Source organism: Typopeltis vanoorti, chromosome 20, assembly GCF_054136105.1.
Source record: "Typopeltis vanoorti isolate ZY-2024b chromosome 20, IOZ_Tvanoo_1.0, whole genome shotgun sequence".
Classification (NCBI taxonomy): Eukaryota; Metazoa; Arthropoda; class Arachnida; order Uropygi; family Thelyphonidae; genus Typopeltis; species Typopeltis vanoorti.
Genome location: NC_143568.1, coordinates 50,436,118 through 50,455,120, shown reverse-complemented (window position 1 = coordinate 50,455,120; position 19,003 = coordinate 50,436,118). Strand labels below are relative to the sequence as shown.

General features: G+C 35.5%; 1 protein-coding gene across 1 annotated transcript in view; it reads left to right on the top strand.

Moving 5' to 3' along the window:
* Positions 1–1,426: 1,426 nt before the first annotated feature.
* The window catches only part of PIG-V (phosphatidylinositol glycan anchor biosynthesis class V), a 37,747-nt gene continuing 20,170 nt past the window's right edge, over positions 1,427–19,003 (top strand). The window contains exons 1-2 of the mRNA XM_090410120.1: positions 1,427–1,738; positions 13,866–14,999. Coding sequence (XP_090266246.1) covers positions 1,661–1,738; positions 13,866–14,999 — 1,212 coding nt within the window. The 5' untranslated portion in view covers positions 1,427–1,660. The remainder of the gene's footprint in view (positions 1,739–13,865; positions 15,000–19,003) is intronic.

Below are 19,003 nucleotides of genomic sequence, written 5' to 3'. Positions count from 1 at the left end.
TACCTTCTTAGATCTTCAACGTATTCCTTCCATCTCATTAGGATTTTATCTTCTTCAGTTATGATTTTCCCATTCTTGTTTTCCATGCCTCTAGCTTTAATTCCATTTCTCTTGGGGTTCATGCTTCTTGCTTTTTCGTACAAAACATCATATCTTCCCACTTTCTCACAATTTTCAATTTGTTCACATTGTTTTCTAAGCCAATCTCCTCTACTTCTTTCTGCTTTCCTTCTCAATTTGTCATTCAGGGTTCTATATTATATTTTCCCTTCTGGGATGTCTTTATTTTTCCATTTTCTTCTTTCTTCCTTTAGAGAAATCATCTTATTAGTTATCCAAGGTTTTTTTTATTATTATTATTCTTTTAGCTTTCACATATCCAATTTCTTCTTCTGCATTCTTTATTTTCTCTTTAACTTGTTCCCATTTCTTTTCCGGATCTTCAGTTTTGACAAAACTTGTTTCCTCTAATTCTTTCTCCAACCTATTTACCTTGGTTAATTTTTAATTTCTCTAAGTTCTATTTTTTCCCTTTTCATAGCTTCTTTAACTTCTTTAGTTTCACACTTATTTCTATGAATAGTAGGTTGTACTCAGAGTAAATATCGGCTCCAGGTTACGTGCATGCATTTTTTACACTATTTTTGTATCTTTGCTTTACTATAATGTAATCAATTTGATATCTTTCCGTATCTCCTGTTTTTTTCATGTGTGTAGTCTTCTCTTTGATTTTTTAAACCAAGTATTCGTAATTAGTAGTTTATTTTCTTTACAGAATTCAACTAACCTTTTCCCTCTCTCATTTCTATTACCTAGTCCGTATCTTCCTACTACACTCCCATCCTCTTCTTCTCCCACCACTCCATTCCAGTCTCCCATTATAGTAATATAGTCTTTGGTAGCTTAGTGGATGTGGCGTTTGCACACCACGGCGCTTGGCCGCACGAAGGAAGACATGGTTTCGAGTCTAGTCGGCGACTAGGGAAAATTTTTCTAAGCCTTTTTTCGACCGGTTCCCGAGTTAGTCGATCTCTGGCACGGGCAAGCGGGTTTTTCGTCCCGTAAACTCAAGAAAACCGACCGTAGAACTCACATTATTTCAGACATTAAATATATTGTGTTAGGGTTAGGGACCACGAGATGGCGGCACATTTGAGCCGTCTCTCTTCACTGAGTACCGCTTAATTAGTGATAGCCTTGGGCCATCTGTCTCTGATTGGTACCAGTGGAGATTGAACCGCCCACTCAGTCTCCAAAAGTTAGATAGGGCTAAATGGCCTCGCCTACTCCCCGTATACGGGGAATAAAAAGGCGTTAGCTGATTTTTTTTTTTTTTGATATATATATATATATATATATATATATATATATAATTTTTGAAATAATTAATAGTTAATGGTAGGGAGCTGATTAAATAGGGAATATTTTGAAGAACCTCCTTATTTCCTGTAGGTTTGAACGAGTTTCTGCTAGTTTTGAAGTGAAATGTGTTATTGTTTGCAATGAGTTTAGTACAAGTTGTGTAAATAGGTAGTTCAACGAATGAATAGCGATGATCAGTGAAAACGAGAAAATGCATAAATATAACATTGACAACTATTCATTGTGAAAAATGACGTAGCGTCATATATTTTGGAACTTTGAAGTGTTTTCGGTAACTATGATTGTGCTGGATAAGCAAGAGAAGCAAGTTGTTTATTGTGCTTTTTTATCACGATTAATTATAATAGTTTTGCAGGTGAGTTTTTCCAGTAGTTATTGGTTATGAATTAAAAATATAAGTATTGTTAATTGAGAGAAAACTGCGAACAGCAACTTTTCTGGTCGTATTGAACGACTAAAGGAAATTAGTCTCTTATAACCCTAATTTTATTTATTATTTATCTGTTTTTTTCTTGAAGAAAATCCTAGAGTTCTGTTCTTTTGTTTTGAATACGATTTTTCTTTAATGCCAAAAGTAATCTGCCATCTTGCCTATCTTCTAGTGTCTCCTTTTCACTTGTGGTGGAATCTTTCACGCTGCTCTTTTCGCTTACTATACCGACATTCTTATGGAACTATTCCAGATCAAGAGCAAGTATCTTCAGGATCATTTTAGAACTTTTTTTTTACCATATTTCTAAATCATATAACTGTCACATCAGGACTACAGTGCAATATACTAGAGAACCTTAATGCAGGCGGTATACATTTATTCTCATGACGTATACCTCAAGAAATTGAAGACACCAGAGCTAGCAGGGATTCTTAACTTTCACACTTATTCTAAAGATACATACAGATGTCACATCAGGACTGTACAATGCAAAATACTAGAGAACCTTTCTGCAGGCGGTATACATTTATTCTCATGACTTATACCTCAAGAAACTGAAGACACCAGAGCTAGCAGGGATTCTTAACTTTCACACTTATTCTAAAGATACATACAGATCAATATGTTTCACTAGGTCATTTAATTTGTTGTGTATGATCTGTTGTAGTAGTTTGTTCAGTTTCAGATTGATAAGAGTAACATTCGTTGCTTATATTGACATCACATTCTGAATTAGATGACAGAATTAAGTGGTAAAGGTAGCTCAGACAATGAGCTGCAGTCAATTATGTGGGTACTTTAAGGAAATCCAAGGACTTTGCAGGAGGTCCACCCAACCCACACATCATCTACCATTCCTTTTCATCTACCATTCATTTCCTTAGAATTGTTCACAAATGATGCACTTGCCACTCCTGATGGAAGTCCATTCTACTCACTTGCCAAGAGAAAAATCACCCTTTCTGTACTCTTAATTTCTTGGTATTGTCCTTAGTTCTTTCTCTTTCTCTCTTCCCCCACTATATAATGATTCATCTATCATTGTTCCATAAAATCCTTTCATTTCTCTATCACATTACTCCTCTGCATGTCCGTTAGGTATATACAGTATATATTTCATTTTTTTTCTCATATCCAGTATTTCATAGTTTTGATATCATCTGATTATTTACCTCCACACTTCTTCACAGTTTTCTGATCTTCTCGCCCCATCCAGGAGACTGGATCTGGGCACAGCTGTCTAGAAATGGTCATATCAAGGTCATGTAAATAGGCACAGTGACATCTCTATCTTCACATGTTAGTCCATAGCATCAATTATCTTCTGTGCAGTATTCTTCACTTTGTAATGTGTTCTCTAAACTTAAAACTACCTTCTCAAACTATCACTCTGAAATACTGTCCTCTGGGAGCATACTATAATTCCATCAGTATAATGTTTTCTGGAACCTTTTCAGACCAAAACATAGTTTTGATTTTGGTATCATGGAACTGTCATCCATTATTTGTCCATAGCGCCAGCCTATTCAGATTGTATTGCATGAACTTCATATGAGAATTATTTCTTATTACTATGTAAATTAGCATTCCCTTCAGACAGTTGGAAATATTTCCTAAGCATTTCCAATATCATTAATATAAAAATTGAACATTAATAGTTAACTTGCAGTGGTCCTGTAGTATTCACTTTTGATCTCTTCAACTGCCCTCCTCACCATACATTATTTTCTGTACTCAGAAGCTATCTTCTCGACCATGTTACTACTTTATTTTCCATTTTCAAATTGGGTTTATACAACAACCACGTTTGTGATATTTTGTCAAATTCCTTAGCATAGCCCACTAACATTGTGGTATATCTTTAATTTATTCATATAAGTCATAACTTTATCATAAAATGACGAAAAAATTACTTAGACAAGATCTCCCTTTTTGCAGAGTATAGATTCCCTGTCCATTCATTCCTGAACTCTCTCTCTCCCTTACTAACATTTCTAAACTAAATTAGCATGCAGAGCTGCTGATTGGCTTATGATTTAGTGCTTCTGTTTTGGTACCCTCATGTGATGGGAGACTATCTTGCCCACTTTCCATCATCATGGGATGGAAAGTATTCTGTATACCCTCAAGGGGTGCACAGTATACTAAATCAGCACTACATCATGAAGTTAACATTATTACTAGTTTCCAAATTAATGTTATTTGCCAGAAATCATACATTGTTAGATCTTATATTTTGGTCTTCTCTTCTAAGCTACTACTAACTGCATCAATCCAGCTTGATAATCTTTTTCCCCGCCATCCTATCATGAAACGTTTCTTTTGTTAACTTTTCCTCATCCATTCCGTTTAACTGACTGTATTATTTAGATTATCCTCTGTACATATTCTTGATTGCCAATGGTGTCAGGTTCCTTTCTATTATTGTCATTTTTAATATGATTTTGCTATTGATGGCATCTCTCCCCCCCCCCCCCCCCCAATTTTTCTCAGACTCTATCTGTGGTCTCTAGTCTTTGATCAACTGTTTCATAATTTTAAACTCTCAGGCCCATAAATTAAAATTAGTTTTGAATACCATTAGGTATTCAGACTAATTTTATTTGTTGTTTAATGGAGAAAACACATCTAAAAATGATAATTAATTAAATTTATTTAGCTAATTAGATTATAAGCCAATATTTTGCCTTGTCACCAAGACATTTTCATGGACACAAACAAATAATAAGCATGTGTGTGCAGGGACACCAGCAGGAAGGCAAACAGACTGATTTTAAATTACCATTAATGTTGGTGACTGCAAGGAGCTGGGAGACTATCTCACAGTGGTCTCCCAATTCCTACAGTCCTAACTGGTGTTTTCTGTGGGTGTGATGGGTGGAATTTTGCATACAGTCTCTAAACCTAAGCAGCTGAATTTGCTTAGGTTTAGAGAGAATTTTGTATTGCCATGGCAAATTTCAGGAACGGTCTCTACGATTTGTATCTGTTTCTGTATAAGAGGGAGATTTTTCCCATTGGATCTAGTGGTCTGTGTCTATGGCTGTAGTGTAGATGATGGATATATTTTATCGGTTTTTCTAGGTGGATGTTAGCTGTTTTTTTGGTTTTTCTGAAGTATTTATGTTTACATGAGGCAGGATGATCAAGATGGTTAAGTGGATCTTTAGGTTAGCATATAAGAGTAGCTAATATATTCACTCATCTAAATATATCTAAGCACAATTGAATTTATCTTCTCGGTCTGATCTACACTTCCAGTCATTCCTGGTACATACATATCTCATAGCATTTGCAGGTGCCAATAAACTCGCACTTTTTCACAAAAGGCATTACTTTTTCATCCATACAAATACACCCAAAAATGAAATAATGCTTACTGCTAACATATTTTGGGTGGTGCACCCCCCAGATCTCTACTAGCATTACTTTTTCACCCATACAAATACATACAAACATGAAATACTGCATACTGCTAGTCACTGCTAGCATTGCTTGATGCTCTTCAGAGGTGGACAATCAGGTTAACATGTTCTTGCCAGGCACAACACAAATTGCCATTCACTGCAAGTTTATGGGACATCATATGACAAACCTCTTATACGTCCTGCTTTCTACCTGTTATTCTTGCCACAAATTGTATGTATGTTTTCTAGAAAAAAGAAGCAAAGTTATATTAGAAGGGAAACGACTTTTTGCTTTCTGATTATATATTTTATTGATAATTAAGAAATTCTATAATTTAATTGTTTGTTCACATACCAGCCACTGAATTAGAAAGTTCACAGAAATCAGTTGTTTCTGCAAAGGCATGCAACTACCAGTACCGATCCTCTTCAATTCCTTGTGCATTGTCCAGTGAGATAGCAATCTCGTTCCTGACAGACTGTCTTAGGACCACAGTTATGACAAGAAATGTGGGTAGGCTATTTCTCCACTGATTAAAAACCTGGGATATGTTACCATTTAAGAAACCAGTTAGCCCTGCTGTTTTCAAAATTGTGGTTCCAGGGAGACGTGGATTCACAGTATGCCCTTTATTGAACTCTAAAAGATCCTTTGCTTTTCTCATTGTGATCAGCACTATTGATGATTACCGACTAGCAACATTCTTAGATAATTGCCTAGAACATGTAGTTACACACGTGACCAAGCATTTTACATATATGCTGCTTAAGTGACATTTGCATATATCTGTAAATGTTTCTAATTCAGTGGCTGGTTTGTGTATTTGTATGCTATGACAACAGTTTACAAATATTAGTTATACTTGAAAATTCTAATGAAAAAACTTGAAATTGATGTTCCATATATATATTATCAAAGATGTAAAAATGTGTCTACCCATCTACAGCAGAAGAGAAGTGAAGTGAGCTTCTGCCAGATATGTGGCACATTCAAAACGTAGCCCCCATAAATGTGTTACCGTATTTTTTGGACGAAAAGACACACCCCAAATTTATGAGACAATTTTTAGCAAAAATATATTATTATATAAAAATATTCACAAACCTTAAATTTCATTTATTATTACAATAACTTATACCAGGAGCATTCAGTTTGTTTTCACTCGTCTCATTACTGTCACTTTTCGTATTATTGTCTAAACTATTATTATCACTCTCTTCAAAAATTAAGTCATCTTCAGTACCATCCATCACATTACTTATGCTGCATTTTTTAAAAGACTTAATAATGGTCTCATCTGTTCACAACCACATGTGCTCTCTGACTAACTGCTATTGATGGCGGTAAAGTTTTTGTATGTAAATCAAGTGATTTCCACATATGCAGTGAGATGCGTTTGGCTCGCATCAAAAACATAGGAAACCATGACTTACCCAGTATCAATTAGCTTCGAACAATAAGATACACCCCAATTCTAAATCAGTTTCTCTATGTAAAAAGGTGTGTCATATCATCATCAAATTCCTGACATGTACCCTCAAGGGGTGTACAGGATATGATAGTACTACATGAAAAATTTACATCATTACTAACTTCCTATCTACAATTTTCCTCCAAATCAGTCTGTTACTTGTCAAGACTCCAACATTATCAGATCTTATATTTTTATCGTCTAAGGCACATTGTACCGTATCAATCCACCTATATCTTGGCCTTCCTCTGGGTCATTTTCCAGCCAACCTGGCTTGTTTTGCTAATCTTTCCTCGCCCATTCTGTTTAAGTGACCATACCACCTGAGATTAGCTCTGCTAACGCATTCCTGGATGCTGACAATGTCAAGTTCTTTCCTAATATCCTCGTTTTTAATATGATATTGCCATTGGTGGCATCTGTTCACGCCTATAATCTTTCTCAGGACTCTCATATCTGTGGTCTCTAGTCTTTGGGGAAGTGTTTTACTTCTGACACAGCTCTCAGATCCATAAGTTAAAACTGGTTTGAACACTGTCTTGTATACAGCTAATTTAGTGTTCTGACTAATTTCTCTCTTATTCCATATGAATTTATTCAATTGACTTCCTACCATACCAGCTTTGTTGATTCTGTTGTCTATTTCCATATTTAATTTACCATCTTCACTAAAAATTGTGCCTAAGTAGCTGAAATGTTTACTTGTTAAACAGGTTCTCCATTCAAAACACAGTTGACATTTTCAATGATTCTACCTATTTTCATTGTCTTTATCTTTTTATTGCTGACCTTCATATCATATCTATTACAACAGTTATTCAATTTATTCAGGGAATCTTGCAAATTTGTAGTGGATTTATTTAGAAGTATAACATCATCCGCATAAAGCAAAGAGCTGACATTAACATTTCCAATTTTGATATCATGTTTAATACCACTTTCCTTCATAATGTGATCCATATAGATAATGAATAACAGAGGGGATAATGTACATCCTTGTCTCACACCAGATTTAACATTAAGCCATCTGCCTATACTTCCTTCAATTCTATCTGCTGACTTGCAACTCAAATAAAGACTGAGTATTGCTTGATATAATACCCTATTGACACCATATAACTGTAGTGTATTGAATAGCTTCTCTCTTGGCACTTTGTCGTATGCCTTTTCCAGATCGACGAAACGTAAACATAGAACTTTGTTATATTCCCATGCTTTCTCAACTAATTGTCGTAAAGTGAAATTCTGATCCTGACAGCCTCTATTTGGCGTGAATTCAGCTTGTTCTTCACCAAGCTTTTCTTGTCAACTGTTTCTTAAGTATACTGGCATAAATCTTGCCCAGAACACTCAGTCGGAAAATACCTCTGTAATTCTCACATTCAGTTTTATTTCCCTTTTTATATATGGGTACTATGAGAGCTGTACTCCAATCATCAGGAATTCGTCCCTCTGTCCACGCCTTCTGAACTGTGCAGTGCAGCCACTGTAAGACTTTTATGCCACCATACTTCAGCATTTCTGGTTGGATATCATCTACTCCTGCTGCCTTTCCACATTTCAAGCCTTTGTTGGCTTTTTCTACTTCAAGTATGGATATGTATTCGTGACTGTATGCCTGTTGAGTGTTTTTTACCACTGTGCTATCACTGCTTGTTTCATTTAGCAATTTTTCGAAATAATTACTCCATACTTCAAGGATATCTTTTTCTCCCGTTTTCATGTCACCTTTATCATCTCTATCTCCTTTTACAGCACTCCTTCCTCCATTTCTAAGCTTCTTCAACAACCTCCAGAATATTTTACCTCCTTCTTGATATTTATTTTCTATGTTCTTGCTAAAGTCCTCCCATGACTTTTGTTCAGCTAGTTTTACACAGTGTTTTGCTTTCTTACATTTGTCTCTGTATTCTCTAAGAGCAAAAGCTGACTTATTTGCCAGGAACTTTTGATATGCTTTCTTCTTTGCCTTTACTGCCTCTTACTTCCTGTGTCCACCATGGAGATCTGATTTTTCTCTCCTTGCAGACAACCTCACAACATGCCTCTCTGGCTGAATCAGTCTGGATTTTCTTCAAGGTTTGCCACTGAATCTCCAAGGTTTGGTTCTTGTTCTCAAACTCTTTCATCTTTTCTTCAATAATCTTTGTGTATTTTAGTCTACAGTTGACATCTGAGAGCTGCTCAACTTTTATTCGCTTTACAACTTTCTTACATGTCATTCTTTTCAATATGAAATTAAATTTTATCCTGCTCAAGACTAAATAGTGATCACTTCCAATTTCAAATCTTCTGTACACTCTGGTGTCCTACACCAGGGAGAAAACATCACTATCAACAATAACATAATCAGTGAGACTTTTCTTATTCCTTGCCTCTTCTCTCCATGTGAATTTGTGCACATTTTTATGTTGGAACATGGTGTTAGTAATAACCAGTCCATGTCCTGAACAGAAATCCAACAGGTATTTGCAATTATTATTAGCTTTGCTCCTTCTACCTTAGTAGAGCCTTCTGTTGGACTATAGGCACAAATTAGTCTCATTGTTCAGTTCCCCATTCTGATATTTGCCCACATCATTCTACTCGAGACTGCCTGCCATTCAAGAGGATTAGCCTCGTATTTTATATTATTATTATTATTATTAAGAGAGACGTCCAGGGAGTCAGAGACTCATCGAGGGAGGCCACATACTACACACACCAGCTATCATACTTATTCTTGAATTCATTCACTCTGCTTGCACTCACAACAATCAATGACAATCCATTCCAATCACGCACCACCCTCTGAGAGAAAAATCTGGCCCTTACATCCTTCTTGGCAGCCTTCATTCTCAGCTTCCAAGGATGCCCTCTTGTCCTTTCCCCACCCTCCATAAATTGAAAAATCCCATCAATTGAAATCTTGTATGACCCTTTTAGCAGTTTGTAAGTCTCAATCATATCACCCCTCTTTCTCCTATTTGCTAGTGTCTGCAATCTACAAATTCTCAACCTGTTTTCATAATCAGTATTCGACAATCCTGGTATCATTTTTAACACTCGCCTTTGTACTCTCTCCAATATATCAGAATCACATCGGAAACCAGGAGACCAGACCTGTGCACAATAGTCAAAGTGAGGTCTTATCAAGGCCTTGTAAAGAGGCAAAATAACATCCTTATGTGAACGTTCATTTGAGCATTGCAATTATCTTTTGAGTTGTATTTGCAATCTTTGTCACATGGCCCCTGAACTTCAACTTCCTATCTATTAACACTCCAAGATCCCTAGCCTCATCAGTTTCTTCTAGCCTAATCCCACCAATATAATACGACATTGGATAGGAAATCATGCCGAAGTGAATGACTTTACATTTACTGACATTGAACTGACACCCATTTTCCCATGCCCACAATTCCAGCTTATTCAAATCATTCTGCAAGGACTGCATATCAGCAGCATTCATGATTACCCTGCCTATCTTTGCATCATTAGCAAATAACTGTATGTTGCTTGTCAAATCCTTCCCAATATCATTAATGTACTGATTGAATAACAGTGGACCAAGCGGTATACCACTTATTACCTTAAACCTTGCAGACTCAGATCCCCCGTATACCACTTTTTGATATCTGTCAGTCAGCCATCCTCTTATCATTGCTAATGTTGTATAACCCAAACCCATTTTCTCCAATTTATGCAGCAGTCTGTCATGTTGTATTCTGTCAAAAGCCTTAGCAAAATCGAAAAGTATCATGGTGCATCCATTCCCCTTGTCTAGTTCAATGGTAACATTGTCATGGAATGTGAGCAAGTTGCTAAAACATGACCTTCCCTTAGTAAACCCATGTTGTTCATTGCAAAGTAGAGATTCACTGTCAACCCATTTCTGAATACGGGCCCTAACTAATTTTTCTAAAATCTTCACCACCACTCCTGAGATACTAATTGGTCGATAGTTTGATACATCGGTCTTTGCACCACCCTTACATTCCTTCCATTCCTGCGGAATCTTCCCTGCTCTGAGACTCATATTAAACATCTTGGTCAAAGGAATGATCAATTCAACTGAACACTCTTTTTAGTACACATGCTGATATTCCATCAGTCCCTATTGCTGAATTCTTATTCAGTTTGTGCAACAGCTCTAATACCTCGGCCTCACACATCTGTGTTTCTTCATCTAGTGAAGAGGTAACAGTGAGCTCAATGTTGCGTTCACAAGGTTGATAGCTTTTGACGAAAAGGGACACTCATTAACTGAACAACCTCTTCTGCATCAGTAACCCTCACTCCATCTGGATTTAGAAGAGTTATTCTTTCATATTCATTCTTTCTTTCTTTTGCTTGCAGCATATCGATAGAATTCTTGTGGGTTGTCTTTCGCATACAGAGCCAGTTTCTTTTCATAATCAGACTTTGCTTTCCATACAACAGTTGTGACTATTCTAGCCAGCTGCTTATAATGTTCATAATGGACGTCATCCTTATGCAAACAGTATCCCTTCCACATCGTCCTTTTCTTACGAATCTCTTGCTTAATAAGTTTACACATCCATTTGACTCCTACGCTATTTATTCTTCGAACTCTTGGGACACATTCTGATTTCACATCATTTAAATATTGTTTAAATGCTTCCCATACACTGTCGATATCCTTTCCACCCAGCAACCGATCCCATTCCACTGAACTCAGTATACTCCTCAGTTGGTCATAATTTCCTGCTTTGTAGTTCAACATGTAACTTTTTCTGAATGGAACATTCATAAACTTGGTCACTTCCCAAGTGAGTACTGCATGATCACCGTCACCAACTGGAGGCAGAATAGTTATGTCTTTAACTGAAATGCCTTCTGACACTATAATCAAATCTAGCATGTTGAAATTTAGTATTGCATACTATGGCTACCCCTTCTTTTCCTCGATTGTCATTGCCTGAATATAACATTTTATATTTATTGCTCAGAAAGATCTCACCAGTTTTTGTCTTTTTTGTTTCAGTCACCCCTATTTTGTCGATCTGGTACTTATCTAATTCCTCAGCTAGCTCCATTTCTTTGCCATTCAGGCTTCTTATGTTGATAGTACCGATCTTTAACTCTGGTGATGTTGAGTTGGAGTGTGCTTTCTGATTTGTTCCAGTAGCTGACTTTTCGCTTTTCTCCCTGGTTCCCTGGCGAAAACAACGGGGGCCTTGTTTAACTGGGCGACGCCCCAGCCGGCATGAAATTTTGTCATGTTGTGCCATCATTTTGTATATTGGTTTAAGCCAATAAGAATTTGGTCGGCTAAATCCCAAATTTGCCAGCCCATCCTCGTTCGTTCAGTATCCAGGTAGATACCTAACAGGGTGCACCACGAGAAGGTGAGGATTGGACATTAGGTCAGAAGCCCTGGTCGGTTCTCCACATTCCTTTAAAGGCTATGTGGAGGTCTCCTCTCAGTTATATAGCTTTGACCCTTAAGCACCCCAGGTGTGTCTTATGGTCTGAAAAATATGATAATTAATGACCCCCTCTCTCACAGAATCACTTGAATTCTTCTCTCACAGATGTTCAGTTTTTGCCTTATGCTTTTTCTACAGGAATTTATTATTATTATTATTATCGTCATCATCAGACCTTTATGGAGTCGAGAGACTCATTGCTAGAGGTCACAGTCTCAGATGCACAGCTCATCATACATTGTCTTAAATGCATTTTTACCCTTTCTTTTTTTGGAATGCAGTGTCATTTACATACAAATTAAACAACAAACCCCAAAGCACACCAATAGTACTTTTTTGAGGGATATCGCTCTTCCATACACAACCTGCTGATACCTATCAGACAGCCAGTTTCCAATCCATTGCACTAATCTACCATCCAACCCCATCTGTTCTAGTTTAATTACCAACTTGTCATGTGGCAAATGTTGAAGTTCTTTGCAAAACATAAATATACTCTCTGTATGCATTCCCCTTGTTCAATGCATTTGTCACTTGTTATAATAAGTTAGTAGATTGCTAAAATACAATTCTCCTTTAGAAAATCCATGCTGTCTATGAAAGAGAATTCTGTTACTGTCAACCTAGTTCTGAATCATTGACCTCACATGTTTTTAGAACACACTTCCTTTTTCTGTCAGGCTCATTTCAGACGTGTATTCAAATCCCTCTTTCGGCACATTGTCATTCATCATCACTACCACTACTTTTCATGTCTTCACTCTCATGTCATATTTAAGTAATACACTCTTTACCTTACTTTTTTCTCTCATTATCTCTAGTGTTCTTTCAAATTATTTGTTATGAGCATCATTTTGTCTGCTGCAACAGTCTGCTCTGTTGCACTTTTATAACCAGAGTTGAATGTTCTTTATTGTTCTTCCAGTCAGCTTCATCTTTTGCACCTGAAATCATTTAACATGTATATTAAATTATAGAGCAGGTCTCCTGGATTATCCAACCCTTAGCCTACCCATGGTACTATTATATAATACCTAACATTGTACAAAACCTTTTATGGGTGGGATTTACATAAATATATACAAATAACAGTTGTTGATCTCTTATCTGAAGATTATCATGAGCTTGATCAAAATGTAAGGTCTTGAGGTTTGGGACACATCGATGGGATGCTGCATACTCTATTGGAGGAGATATACTTGAGGAAGTAGGGGAGACGAGATCTGGGGTTGATGATCGATAGAAACCTGAAATTTAAAGGACATATTGCAAAGGTGGTGAAGGTAACACAGAGGATTGCTGCAATAATGAAAAGGACAGTGACCTGCAGAGATAAAAGAGTTATCATTTCGTTGTATAAGACCCTGATTAGACCACACTTAGACTACTGTTCTCAGATTTGGTTCCCAGGATTTGAAGGGGATAAAATGGCTGTGGAAAGGATACACAGGCAGATAACAAAGACAGTTTCAGGACTGTACAATGTTAGTTATGAGGATCGTCTGAGGGAATGTGGACTGCTGAGTTTGGTGGATAGAAGAAGGAGAGGTGATATGATTGAGATGATGAGTCTTGATAGACTTGTGTTTCCTAGGAAGGAACTCCTGCGATGAGTCTTTTGACTCCTTGGAGGCCTAAATAATAATAATAATAAATTGTCTTGCATACAAAAGTATTAAACACTTATCTGAAAAGTATAGTAGTTGAGTAAAAATGCTTTTTTTTTTTCTCTTTCTAGATAATTTTTAATGTCATCATACCAGATCACGAAGCTGATTGCTTTCATAGTCCGGGTCAGGTGGATAAAACTGTTGGTGACAACATAGTCTCATTTCTTTTTGGAGGATTCAGGAACTGGGATGCACAGTACTTCATGCATATTGCTCATTATGGTTATACTTATGAAAATACACTTGCTTTTTTCCCACTCTTTCCCTGTGCAATGCATATTATGGCATGCCTTCTGAATGTGGTATTTTGTGATCTTTTTAGTTTTCATAGTCTATTGCTGGTCAGTGGTGTGCTCATCAATTTTGTATCATTTATTGTTTCTGCACTAATTTTATATGAACTTACTATACTTGTTATGAGTGACAAAAGGCATGCCTTTGTTTCAGCATTTTTCTTCTGCATAAATCCAGCTAGTATTTTCTTTAGTTCCTGTTATTCTGAATCACTTTTTAGTCTTTTGACCTTTACAGGAATGCTTCTTGTGGAAAAGAGAAAGATTGCTTTGGCTGCTGTATTATTTGGACTTTCTTGTATTGTCAGATCCAATGGCATTGTATCTAGTGGTTTTGTTTTTTATTATCGATTGAAGCATTTTATTTTACAACTCTATGTGCCAGGTAGAAGGACCATTGGATATAGAGTAGTGGCTCTGCAAAGCTGGTTTTCAGTAACATTTGGCGAATTTATGATGTGTTCTGTGCCTCTAATAATTTATCAATTTTATGCAAGTCGTTTATATTGTGTTACTCATTCATTATCATCATCATTACCTCAGGAAATAAAAGACTATGCATTAGAGAGAGATTATAAGATAGCAGGCACAGAGCCCAGTTTGTGGTGCACCAAAAAACTTCCTTTATCATATGGTTATGTGCAGAATAAATACTGGGATGTTGGATTCCTTAGGTATTACCAGATGAAGCAGTTGCCAAACTTTCTTGTTGCAGTTCCTATAATAACTTTAATAATTCTGAGTGCTATCAAATATGCTGCACAAAACTGGGACTACTGTATCAGATTTGGAGTCAAAGTAAAAATTTATAAGGCAGATTCCTGTATTTTTGAGAATGGCAAATGTTTTGTATATTTTGTACATGCTGCAGTACTGACAGTGATAAGCCTCCTTTTTATTCATATACAGGTAAAATTGCTTTATATATATATATATAATCTTTTTGATTTTTTATATATCGTTTACCTTACACATGCACTATCTTTTGATGTGAATTTTATTAGCATGGGTATTATTTTGCTATTATACATATACTGTCAGGGCCGGTGGAAGCAGGCCTGCATTGCAGGTGGGTGCTGTTTTGAAGTGTTAGTGTGTAGTTTCATTCTTTCTTTAAATTTTTGTAAACGAATTAAGTAATAATAATTAGATAAGTCAATATAATTGCTGCAAATTTACATATTCTGCATAAAAATAGATCAGATTTTCTCCCACTAAGATTGTCATGAACGCACCTTCTTAGGCAGCAAGCACACTGCTTCGCTCGGCTCAGAGCAGCCCTGTGCAACGACCCTATCCCATAATGTATTTTCAACGGGACCTTAGAGTCTCATTCCACTGAAGCGCTAGTAGTCGTTTGGCCCGGTTCAACCAGTGCAGAACTCTGTGAAATCGTCATGTTGCCAATGTAAGTAATTCTAACCAGGTGTAATGTGATATATGATTTTAAGATTGACAACTATAACTGTCCGTTTCATGGGGACGGTTTCTATTTTGAAATAAAAACAATAAAATTCAGTTACATTTGCTCTGGCTACTGTTAGTAGTAGATATCATTTACTACCCTGCTGATTTCGGCACTGGAAATCCTATTCAGCCCTTGTCAGTAGAATAGGATTTTAAGATTGACAACTATAAAACGGTCCGTTTCATCCCCATAGCTCAAAGTATGATTCACTTACTCTCGTTAATCGAACAGTATTTGTAAGACAGTGATGAAATAAAGACAAATTATTCAGAGTGTTCTTACATTTGACGTTTAAAATCTGCATATTTGTACTTGTAAACAGTTCCTCTTGGTAAGTATTATTAATTATATCATTGATTACCTGTTGTAATTATGGAGTTTTTATAAAGGTTTTATTTTTATTTTTCTTCTAATAACTTCAAATATAGAGCTGACCGTTATTATTATTTTTTTTCAAAAGTTATTTTGTAACCCAAAAAATTATTATATTATTTATTACTATACATACATAGTTTATTCACAATATGATACAATGTGAAAAGGGAAAAGAGATTTATATTAGAAATTAAATATTGCAAATTATGGTCTTCCAAGTCTCTCTATCTTGAGCTAACTGGTAGATGTCAGATGGAGTTTTGCAGTTCAGCCTACTGATGGTTTCACATATGTATTGCCAAAATTGTTTGCATGGTCTTCCTCTACTGTGTTTGCCATCTTCTGGTTTGTACAGGATGAGGGATTTCAAAAAGGACAAGAATTCAGGATGTCTGAGTTGATGCCCAAGCCATCTGAGTTGTAGTTTTTTGACTATACTGACAAATGGTTCTTGCTTAGCCAGATTTAGCACAGCAGAGTTAGTGACTCGGTCCATCCAGGTGTATCCAAGGATCAGTCTGAGACATGTAGTTCCAAATGAGTTAATTAGATCTGTAGTTTTTTGGTGCTTATTGTCCAGGTTTGAGAAGCATACAAGAAGATGAATCTACTGGTTGCATAGTGTAGTCTTATTTTTGTCTTTAATGATACTAATGATGATTTTCAGATGGGGCAGAGTTTGTTATGGACGACCAGAGCCAGCTGTTTATGTTTTCTGATATCATTTTCTGTATTGCTGATGTATGATCCAAAGTATTGAAAGTCCTTTACTCTTTCTAAGGGTTTATTGTTGATATGAAGTATAAAGTTTTCACAACCTATTGAGAATACTTTGTACTTTTGGATCTGCTGACCAATAAGTTTAGCCTGTGCCTCTAGTAGACTAAGATGTTTTTGTGCATTTGTTGGTTCTGTATCGATAAGTGCAACATCGTCAGCAAAGCTAAGATCCGTTATTTGCATGGTGTGGGTGGATGTTTTAATGTTAATTATGGGAGTCGATGTGTTGATGGTCCGGACGAGGTAGTCCAAACATATTAAAAACAAATAAGCTGCTAGTATAACACCTTGCAGGACTCCTGTTGTCACCGGAAAGGATTCAGATGTTTCTGTTTTAAGGATTACTATAAAAATATTTTATTACTATAAAAATTTTAAATCTAATTTCTTAAATTTCAGTTTATTTTCAAAAATAGATTAAACAAGTGGATATGAAGGAAAAGTTATCAGTGCAAAAAATCGAAAAAGAAAAGCTGCGAAAGAAGCACTGGCTCAAAAACAAGCCGGAGCTCTTAATACTTTAATTAAAAAAAATTAAAAATTCTTCTGATGATACAGATCAGCCAAACAAACCAGAAATTGATGTTGATGAACCTAGGTTATCAACAAGCTCTTATAATGATGTAATTGGTGAAGAAGAAAGTGAAACGTGGGAATTAAATGAGAAACACTTGGACAAGTAACTGACAAGGGAGACAAGAGTTATGATAATGGAGCAAATATGAAGGGAAAGAAAAATGAGCTTCAAAATTTACTTTTAACTAAAAATCCTCGGGCTTTCTACGTTCCATGTGCTGCGCACACTCTCAATTTAATGATCAACGATCCAGCAAAAGTAAATGCAGATACAAATAGTTTTTTTGCAACTGTACAAGAAATATATAATTTTTTTCATCATCTCCAAGGCATTGGACAATTCTTTTGAAATTATATCAAATATAACATTAAAACAGCCATTGGAAACTCGTTGGGAAAGCAAAATTAAAGCAATTTGCTCTCTATGTTACCAATTAGGAGAAATTTCTGATGCGCTTTTTGAATTTTTAAATAATGACAACTTCAATAAAGAAAATCAAAATGAAGCACAAGTTTTATGTCTTAAAATCAAAGACTATAGATTCATCTGCTCTTTAATAATTTGGCACGATTTGCTTAACAGAATAAATCCTGTTAGTAAAGCTCTTCAGGATAAAAATATGAATATATCACTAGTCTTAAGATCCATTGGAAATTTTAAAAAATTCATATCAGAATATCGATCAGATATAAATTATAAAAAAGTTCTTGAAATAGCAAAACAACTAAGTGACGACATGGATGGAGAAACAGAGTTTAAATTTGTATTAGAATTCGACGACAGAAGAAAAAATGTCAGTTTCAATACTAACATCCTGATGAACAGCCACAAACACCAGAAGATAAATTTAAAGTCAACGTATTTTATACACTTTTGGATACTGCATGGACTTCGTTAAATGAACGTTTTGAACAACTTTTAAAACTCACGTTAATAATTTTAATTTTTTGTATAAACTTTTTCAAACGAAGAGTTAAGAAAAAACTGCGACGACTTATATATTCTTTTGAAAGATGGTAACAATAAAGATATAAATGCTGTGGAACTCTTTGACGAGATATAATCTTATACAGATATTTTTTGAAACGATACTTCAAAAATTGAAAATCCTCTCAATATTCTTAAATATATTGTGTCAAATAATTTATCTTTTCCGAATTTTGCAATTGTTTTAAGAATATTATTAACTATACCTGTTAGTTTAGCAAGCGGTGAGCGTTCGTTTTCAAAACTTAAATTACTTAAGACTTATTTAAGAACAAGTATGTTACAAACAACGCTTGAAAGTCTAGCATTAATAGTTATTGAAAATGATATATGTGAAAACTTAGACATTAAGAATATTATAGATAATTTTGTTAATATCAAAACTAGGAAATTTAATTAATAAAATGTTTTCAAGAAAAAATGTGTAATTTAAATTCTTTCCACATGATTATGACAAAAATAAAAATAAATAAATAAATTGCCATTTGTTTGGGGGTGCCCATTTCAGCTTTGCAGGTGGGTGATATCCAGCCTAGCGCCGGCCCTGTATACTGTATTGCTATTATATATATATAAGAGCAGCTAAATGCTGTTCCTTTTATTAAACATGGCTGCCCTTGCTTATATTTTCTTTTTTAATGTATGTGACTTGTAATATGCTTAACTTGTTCTGTCATACCTAATAATAGTATTATTGTTATCTTATTTTTTCTTTTAATTTTTAGA